Source organism: Egretta garzetta, unplaced genomic scaffold (genome assembly GCF_000687185.1).
Source record: "Egretta garzetta isolate BGI_Z169 unplaced genomic scaffold, ASM68718v1 scaffold79, whole genome shotgun sequence".
Lineage (NCBI taxonomy): Eukaryota > Metazoa > Chordata > Aves > Pelecaniformes > Ardeidae > Egretta > Egretta garzetta.
This window is the reverse complement of record NW_009260791.1, coordinates 3,411,456-3,420,227: the sequence shown is the minus strand read 5'-3', so window position 1 is coordinate 3,420,227 and position 8,772 is coordinate 3,411,456. Positions and strand designations below refer to the sequence as shown.

General features: G+C 46.3%; 2 protein-coding genes across 2 annotated transcripts in view; one reads left to right on the top strand and one right to left on the bottom strand.

Annotated features, from left to right (window-relative positions):
- Positions 1-96: 96 nt before the first annotated feature.
- EIF2B2 (eukaryotic translation initiation factor 2B subunit beta) lies at positions 97-5,688 on the top strand. Its single transcript, XM_009646670.2, has 7 exons — positions 97-509; positions 1,074-1,222; positions 1,980-2,143; positions 2,427-2,522; positions 3,404-3,541; positions 4,230-4,296; positions 5,220-5,688. The coding sequence occupies exons 1-7, from the start codon at positions 397-399 to the stop codon at positions 5,375-5,377; spliced, it is 885 nt and encodes a 294-aa protein (XP_009644965.1). The 5' UTR covers positions 97-396; the 3' UTR covers positions 5,378-5,688.
- Positions 5,689-5,788: 100 nt separating this feature from the next.
- LOC104133225 (DNA mismatch repair protein Mlh3) overlaps positions 5,789-8,772 on the bottom strand; it is a gene marked incomplete at its 5' end in the record, with an annotated part of 17,220 nt that continues 14,236 nt past the window's right edge. Inside the window, 2 exons of the mRNA XM_035902031.1 lie at positions 5,789-7,100; positions 7,734-7,885. Coding sequence (XP_035757924.1) covers positions 7,029-7,100; positions 7,734-7,885 — 224 coding nt within the window. The remainder of the gene's footprint in view (positions 7,101-7,733; positions 7,886-8,772) is intronic.

Here is an 8,772-nt window from a genome sequence, read left to right as displayed (position 1 = left end):
CGAGGCGGCAGCGGGGCCTGTGCAGGCCCGGACAGACTGCTGTGCTTAGCGGCGTCATTGCCTGAGGGGCCGCGGGGGCCTCCCCTGCTCCGGCCGGGCTCTTCCCTCAGCGGCGTCACTCCAAGCGCTGACCCCCCAGCTGCAGGTGCTTTCCTCTCTGCTCGTGGTCATCCGTAAGTTCTGAGTCTGCGCTGCGTCCGGGTGATTCACGCTGCAGAAAACCCTGTGGAACCACCTGCTCCGCGAGTGGCTTCCTGCTCCCACCTCTGACCTTCCCAGCGCTGCTCACTGGTGCCAGAGCCACCCCTGCGGTGGGGTGGCTGCGCTGGCACGGTGCTCATGTGGGTTCGCTCAGGGCAGGGATAACCAAGGCTCTTTCCTCTTCCAGGGGAGCTCATGGATCTGATCCGGACAGAGGGCCAGAGGATGACAGCAGCCCAGCCGTCTGAGACCACCGTGGGTAACATGGTGCGGCGAGTGCTGAAGGTCATTCGGGAAGAGTATGGAAGGTGAGGCGCCCCTCTCTTGCTGCCTGTACCCCTCCTAGGAGCCCAGAACAGCCTTCCCATGCAGTGTGTTCTGCCGTGTCTGTGAGACCCCTTTAGTTTCCATCACCCCCTTTTCCCACCTCTCCTATAGAGGGATTCTGCGAGTTTAGCGTCAAAGGAAATCTGTCATTTTCAGTGTAGCTGATGACATTTCCTCTAGTGAAACTCAGCTTGGTGGATGTGTTGTGGGTGCCTGAGAACAGCCTGTGCCCTGACCTCGGGCTGTTCTCTCCTTGTGTTCCCAGGACGGTCCACCCCCCTGGAGCAGCAGCCTTGAGCCTGCTCCTCCTCTGTGAGCCCCAGCGTTTGCACGCAGCTTGGGAAGGTGCTTCCTGGCAGAGCTTTGGGTGTCTTTCTGCCAGAGACAGCCAGGGAAACGTTTTGGCACGGCATGGCCTCCCTCGTGCCTGTGGTTTTTCCTTCCTCTTTGTTCACGTCCCGGTGTGCTGCGCAGTGGGGATGGTACTCAGCCTGGCCATGCCCCTGTGCTCTCTCCCGAGGCTGAAGGGCTGCTTCTCTCCGCAGGCTTCATGGGCGCAGTGAGGAAAGTGACCAGCAAGAATCCCTGCACAAACTCCTGACATCCGGAGGACTGAGCGAGGATTTCCGCACCCCTTACCCTCCCCTCAGAGCTAACGTAATTGAAGCTATTAATGAGCTGCTAATAGAGCTAGGTACGGATGGGACTCAACTGCCCCATGAGTGGAGCTTCTTATGGGATGGGAGTGATGCTTCCCCCTCCTCTTAGGTGGAAAGAAAACGGCAGGGATCTGGGAGGCTTAATCTGAGGGAACTAAGGAACTGAAGTCCTGCTGTGCTCCCAGAGCTTAGACCAAGTCCTCTTTGGCTTACTGGGAGATGGGTGGAACACTGTGGAGGGAACAGCATGGGGGGCTGTTGGCCTGTGCTCTTCTGGGAAGCCTTGAGTTGAGGCCTCTGAAGAAGACTATCAAAAATATGCTAAGGTTGGCCTTAATCCCTACGCACATATATATATGACCTGACCCTTGTGCACAGAGCACTGTGATACATTTTTTCTTTTTCTGCGATCTTGTGACAGATCAGGCACCCAACTCTCCTTCTGAGGCCCAGGTTGCCCTGCCTCTGCTTTCCACGTGGTTCTAGTGCCCACTGAATTTCTGTCACTAGTTGTTGTGTGGGCATGGTGGTTGTCGGGAGTGGTGCTGGCACAATCCACTCCCCTCATCAGGGAGTTTTCAATGCAGCTGTTTCTTTGAGTAAGCTAGGGAGCATGGGGTGTTCAAGGGCCCTCTCCACTGGTAAAAAGAACAGGGAGAAAAGCTGCTCCTGCTCTACCAGTGCTCATAGCACCACTTTAGTAAAAAAAGGCTCTTGTTGGAGGACAGCCCTAGCAGCACAAGTATTGCTTTTCATGGCTGTTTTTCTACCCATGGCTTCCTTCTGTTACAGAGGGCACCACTGATAACATTGCTATGCAGGCACTGGAGCACATCCACTCCAATGAGGTGATCATGACCATTGGCTACTCACGCACCGTTGAGGCCTTCCTGAAGGAAGCTGCCCGCAAGCGGAAGTTCCAGGTCATTGTGGCAGAGTGTGCGCCGTTCTGCCAGGTGAGGCCTGGGCTGGCTGTCTTCTCCAGGCGCCCCTTTGTCCTGCGCGTTCTTACTGAACTCTTGTCTCTGGAGGCAAGCTGAAGCTTACAGAAGTTCCTCTGCAGTTGAGAGATTGGAGGCAGCTTGTTGCCTTACCCTGTATCCTTCAGTTGGAAGGCTGTATTTGTGCTCCATCGCTCAGTATTTTTGCAGTTCAGACAAGAATTGGGTGCTAATAGCTCTACAATTGCACTGCAGGAGCTATGTACCAGGGGACCAATTGGATTCTCCCTCTTTTTAGGGTCACGAAATGGCTGTCCGACTATCTAAAGAGAACATTGAAACTACTGTCATGAGTGATGCCGCTATTTTTGCTGTCATGTCTCGAGTCAACAAGGTGAGGAGGGAGTTTGTGGCAGGTTGGGTGCTTAGGCCTCCCGAACCAGCTGCAGGTCCCAGCAGTGATGGATGCATTTCTTCACTGAAGACTCAAAATTGTAACGGTTCGTATTTACAGCTGGGGTGGAGATTCAGTGTGGCACCCCAAGCCAGTACGATGACTGACTGCACGGTGGTAGGTTTTTCTGCCTTAGTGGCTAAAAGGCAGAAAAGTTATAAGAAACCAAGCCAGGAGAGCCTCAAAGGATTAACCTCAATTTTTAATGAAGATGGAACAAAAAGCAGCATTTCCAAAGGGGAGAAACTCCCCTTGCCTGGCGCACAAGATCGGTAGTGAAGGGAATCAACAAGGTGTGTCTTTTCAAACAGACTTGTTCTGTACTTTTCTAGAGATGAGACTTGGCACCCCAAACTAAAAAAAAAAAAAGTACTCGCAACATAATAAAATCCAGCCACACCACTTCTTATTTATATATTTTAAGCTCCTTTACATTATTCCCATTTTACAGCAAGGAATTGTTGCAGCTAGCAGTCAAGTTACTTGTACAAAGGTTACTTTGCAGACTTGTAGAACAACAGGGAACACAGCCCAGTTTCTGCTCAGTGTTCCCTGCAGTAGAACACACATTTGTCCTCTGAAGTTCTCTGTGCTGGCCTCACCATGGTGTAGTCATGCTCTTGTTCGAGAGGAACATGTTGGTGCAGAGCCTGTGCCAGATGAAACAGATCAGGCATCCGGCTGCCCTATAACTCCAGCCTTTGGCTGGCTGGCTGTTCTAACAAACCTCCTCCAGCTCATCTGGCAGGGTCCATGCCAGAAAGCGTTCCTTCCCCATTTTGCCGTGGAACATACTATCTAATGCTGATTTGCCTTTTAAGGTCATCATTGGTACAAAGACAATCCTGGCCAACGGCGCCCTGATTGCTGTGAGTGGGACTCACACTCTGGCACTGGCAGCTAAACACCACTCCACTCCGCTCATCGTGTGTGCCCCCATGTTCAAGCTTTCACCGCAGGTAAGTACCGCAGCTTTTCAGGACTGCACTTGCTGTGCGTAGAGATGGGGGTGACTTTATGCTTGTGGAAGCTTTGGGTGGAGAGCATCACCTGTGCCAAGGTGAGGCTGGTAAATGAGCCATCTCCCCCATCTAATGCTGTTACTGCAGATCCTCACCCAAGTCTGGCACATTCAGGATCTCCTTGAAACAGTCTCCTCTGCCACATGTGCTGAGTAAGCAGTGAATTGGGCATAAGGATGTAGACCACTGCCTACTAGAGACTGACATCACCATACTTATTTTTCTTCAAAAAGCAGATTTCAATTTATGTTTTTAGTGTTGAAAGACCCTCTGCACTGACAGAAGAGGTAGATGGAGATGCTCTAAACCATTTCTTATGCTCAGTACTTTTTCAGTATTGTCCGATGAAGTTGCAGACTGAGGAAGTTGCTTCTCTGTTCCAGTTCCCTAGGCTTTGCAGAAGGACAGCCAGGTCATAGAAGGGTCTAAAGGAAAAACCTTTCACCTGTAGATGTTACAGAGGTTCTAGGCTCAGATACTATTGTAATTATTATAAACAGATGCAGGATCACCAAGCAAGTCATCTTCCTCTGCTTTAGTTCCTTCTAGCACCCAGGATCTGTTTTCACTAGAATAATGAGGCAGGCTCTTTTTTCCTGACCTTCCTGTACTCTGTCTCATTCAGTTCCCTAATGAAGAAGATTCGTTCCACAAGTTTGTGTCACCACAGGAAGTGCTGCCATTCACTGAAGGTAATGGTTCTTCTTTATACAGGCTGGTCAAGCTGGTTCAGGCTGTAATTTTAATGTTGGGGTTTTTTTTAATAGCTCACATAAAACTTAAATATAAGACTGTCCTGTAACCTGGGACAGAAAATCCTTTCCTGTTGTCTTAAGCAGAAAAAATGTGCTGGGAACCATCCTATTTTATACATAACTTTCTATTACAGAAAGTACAGAAAAAGGATTTTCTTTAAACACTATCTTTGCACTTTTGCTTCTGCTCTGAAATAGTCAGTGTTTTATTACAGGATCGTGATAATGGTGCCGGGCAGGTGGCAGTTTCCTGTGGGACAGAGCAGATGCCCAGCACTGAGGGCAGCTTCCTTTCCTTCCCACAACTCATGTTAACTTCTTGAAACTCAGTTATGTGATCCACTTGTTGAAACCCAGTATCTTGACAGTGGGCTTCCCACACAAGCACCATCTTTAGAAGGGCATCAACTCCCAAGCCCGTTTTCAGATAGCAAAGTCTCTTTCAAAGCCCTGTTTCTATGTGACAAAGACTTTTGAAATGAAGATAGCAGGTTTGGCACAGGTTTTTGGGTTTGGCCTTCTCAGCTTTTCTTTAAATAGTAACTTTGGCGGCACCAGGATTCTTGTATTCTAATTACATATGGCAGGTTTTTTGGCAATTAGTAAATCTCTGTCAGAGGGGATCTGGGGTTTTAATCAGTAAAAACTACCAGAAGAAAGTGCTGCAATTCGTCCAAGATTGCTGTATACCTGTAATTCAGTGACATCAGTGAGGAAGTTGAAAAGTATTCAGGATGTTCCAGTACTGACTTTGGGGTGGCATGTGCATAGCCAGTTTCTTCAGGGCCTCAGGAAGATGTGCAGAAGGCTAAACATACTTTCAGTTGCTTTGTCTAATATTGCTGCTGTTCACCTTACAGGGGAGATCCTGGCAAAGATCAACGTTCACTGCCCAGTGTTTGACTATGTCCCTCCAGAGCTCATTACTCTCTTCATTTCTAACATTGGGGGTAACGCGCCTTCCTACATCTACCGCCTCATGAGTGAGCTCTACCATCCAGATGACTATGAACTCTAGTGCCGTGAAGCATGTCACTCTCCAGACTCTTCCTATCTTTCTCTTTAGAAAGATACAACAGCTAATTAAAGTGTACATTGCAAAGATGGGTTGCTGTCGGGAACCGGTGGGGAATTTGCTCAGCAACATCTTCCCTACCCAAAAGCAACAGAAGGCAGAGGTCTTGTACAGGTGTTCATCTCTGTGCTGTGTTAGAAGCCACGTGGAGCTGCTAACCCACTTTGATTTTGAAACAGCAAGGCATACATGTAACTCTGGGGCAGCTAAGGTGTTACTTCAAAGTATGCTGCAATAAAGGCTGTTTACAGTGGTCTCACTGTTAAGCATGTTTTCCACATACAGTTACTTTGCTTCTTTAACTAGCAGGAGTTTTACCAGTGTAATGAGTTACCTGCACCTGTGATGCAGTAGCAGGCTTTAAGGTGTGCTTTCACAGAGGAATGTGATAGAAACCCACTTGGCAATTCTCTTAAAAATTGATTTTTTTTTTTAGTAGAATTTTCTGACAATTTTGGTGTGTTGCTGCCATACAAACCAGCTTTTTGTACAGTGCTGGAACAGACATTCCATTCTTGATGAAAGGTAGACCTTCAGAAGTCCCATCAGCTAGCTTGTTCACCTCCATGTCAGAAGGCAGCGCTCAAGCTCTTGCTCCACTTACTGCAGTCTGTGGGTCTGTCTTCTGTAAAAATTGAATGATTATTCTTCTTGGATGGACATCTTGTCTCATTCACAAAGTTCTTGATTGGAACATCTTAGAAATCTCAGGCTCTTGCAGGTCAGTCAGATCACTCTTCCTTAGTCCCTTTTATCAATGTATGGCAATACACTACACCACAGTTAAGGCATCAAATGAAAGTAGTTTCCACTCCTTGTTTTGCTTTTGGTTCAGCCGAATGATTTTTTTGATCAGGCTTAAAGTTGTATGTCTGTGATTAAACAAAGATGTCATCTTCTTTTACCGTACTAAAATAAACTCTACTCCTCTACCATAGAGTGAGACACAAAATATTGTAAAAAATGCCGTGGGGGTTAAGTTTCTGTGCCCTGAGAATGTGGGGCTATGCTAGGATTTAGAAATCTCTCACTCAAGAATGCAAACTGCAGGGAGCTGGAGAAAACAGCTGGGTGTGTCATTCATTGCCTAGTTAAATAAAAAGAATGTTTTTTGATCCTACGTTGGCCTATGTATACTGTGAAGCTGGTCAGTCCTCATTCCAACCACTGCCATGAGCCCAAGGAAAGAGTTTAGTGTTAATTTTATTAATAAATACATCCCCGATTCCAAAGCACTATAAAGTACCTTAATAAAAAGTGCAGAATCATGCTGTGCTTACAGAGAAAAAGCACTTTAGTAACTGCAAGCGGCTGCAACTTCTTGCCTCTGAAAGTCAAGCACTGACATAAGGCCTAGGCTTACAATGTAATTCCTTATGTTGAAGACGCTTCTCCAGGCTACAAGGGTGGGCTCTTCCTGCCACATTCTCCTGGCTGGTCTCTGCTTCTTAGGTCAGTACTTGGAGCAGAACTTTGGCGACCAGGCTGGCTCAGAAACTTGGCTCCGCACAGGGTATTGTTGTCCAACAACAAGGGAACCTGGATCATACCAACACTTCTAGTGGTTGCACCTTACAGTCTTATCTTCTTTTAATTAGGGTCTTTTTTTTCCAAATAGGTGCCATGCTCGCACCATCTTCCGCAGTCTAGCCAAATTAGGCTTAGGCTGGAGGGAGAAAAATTAAGAAGCACTAAATCACAACGTAAGTAAATGAGCTTCAATGCCTCCATACTCTTTGCCCTAATACAGTCATTCCCACACAAGTTTTTTTAATATCTAATTCAAAGTCCCACCCGACTTTCAACAGAATCCAATTTCATAACTTAATATAGTACAGTAATAGCAAACGGGAAGGAGTAATGATTTTTTTTTAATTTAAATGTTGCTATTTCTTTGCTTTTTTCCCCTGTTTTATAGCATCTTAAATTTTGGGGAAGTAGGCATTTGTTTAATTAGCATATTTGCTAGAATATCAGAATTTACATGCTTTCCAATTTTTATACTTAAAAACTGCAATCACTTTAAATATATGCTTAACTTCAAGGACTAGTGGACCCTATTGGAGTCAATGTGACCATTCAAATAAAATATGGTAAGATCCTTGCTAAAGTGTTTGCAGGACAGAGGTTTAATGTTCTAAAGTTTTATTTTATTGGTAACAGCTATGTAAAAATTCAAGTAATATACAGCGAGTGGTGATGGTTTCCAACTGGCCCATTCTAGTCCTAACACACGCATATGTGACATGCCTCTGATAATTCAGAGAGTGGATTATCATATCTGTGTCCCACACAGTACCTGCTTTTCCTCCTGTAGATGGTCTATGTCTGCAAGAGGCATCATGGAAGGTCTTCCATGAGCACACTGGAAGGGCAGCTGGCAAGATGACAAAGCTTCAATAAGCCTGCAGCTCTCCTCCAAAGTCAAATGCTCATTAAACTTAATAGCTCCTGGAAAAAAAAAAAAAAAAGATACAAATTCTTGCAAGCACTGCCAAAGAGAATTCAAACCACCCAGCAGGCTTCCCTCTACAGCTGTGGTTTTCACAGAAAACAAAGCAGCTCCCAAAGATGAGCTGTGAGGCTGCAAAGGCAGCCCAAGGGCTGCAGCATGGCAGATTTGGGGCTTAGCTCAATTAGCCAGCCTGCTGCATAAGGATGAGCTTTCCATGGCCTAAACTTTCATCTAACCCAAGTCTGATGGATGGTAAGATTACTAGGTCTTGGCTTTTCAGATGATGTTGCAAGAGGCAAATGGGCTTTTTTTTTTCTTTGTGTGTTTTACAGCTAAAGACACAACCAGTTCACAAATGAAAAAGTATTAAACCAAGACAACAGCTAATACCAGTTCCATGGGCTTTATCAGTTCTGTTATGCCTGCCACTGATAGGCATCAGTTCCAAGACCAAGTGCTAGCCCTGCCACTGAGTCCTCTCTCACAAAAGAGCACTTAATGGCGTCCAGAGGAAATCCAAGCAGAACATTAGGGAGTAATTTCAGAGGTGTCTGCAATCTTTAGCTTTCACAGATGCACAAGACCCATCTGCAGTCTGCCTTTCAGCCATGGGACTTTTTTAGATATAAAAAACCCGACATGTTGTCTGCCATTTGTAGAATGCAGTGACACTCCATGAAAATAGATGCTTTTGTTCCATGGTTCAGCTTCAGTGTAATCCCGTCCATACTGTACATGGCACAGGAACTGCCACAAGAGGCTAAAGCAGCCTACACCTGCAAGCTCTGCTCATTTCCAAGTGCTGGAAAGCCACAGTCCCTTAGAAGATGTAAATTCTTCCTGCACTCCTTTCAAAAATACTTGGAAGGTCACAGGCACACTT

Coding starts and splice junctions, on each gene's coding strand:
- EIF2B2 (XM_009646670.2), top strand. CDS start 397: ATGGATCTGATCCGGACAGAGGGCCAGAGGATGACAGCAGCCCAGCCG. Junction 510..1,073: donor ATTCGGGAAGAGTATGGAAG/GTGAGGCGCCCC, acceptor TTCTCTCCGCAG/GCTTCATGGGCGCAGTGAGG. Junction 3,542..4,229: donor TGTTCAAGCTTTCACCGCAG/GTAAGTACCGCA, acceptor TGTCTCATTCAG/TTCCCTAATGAAGAAGATTC.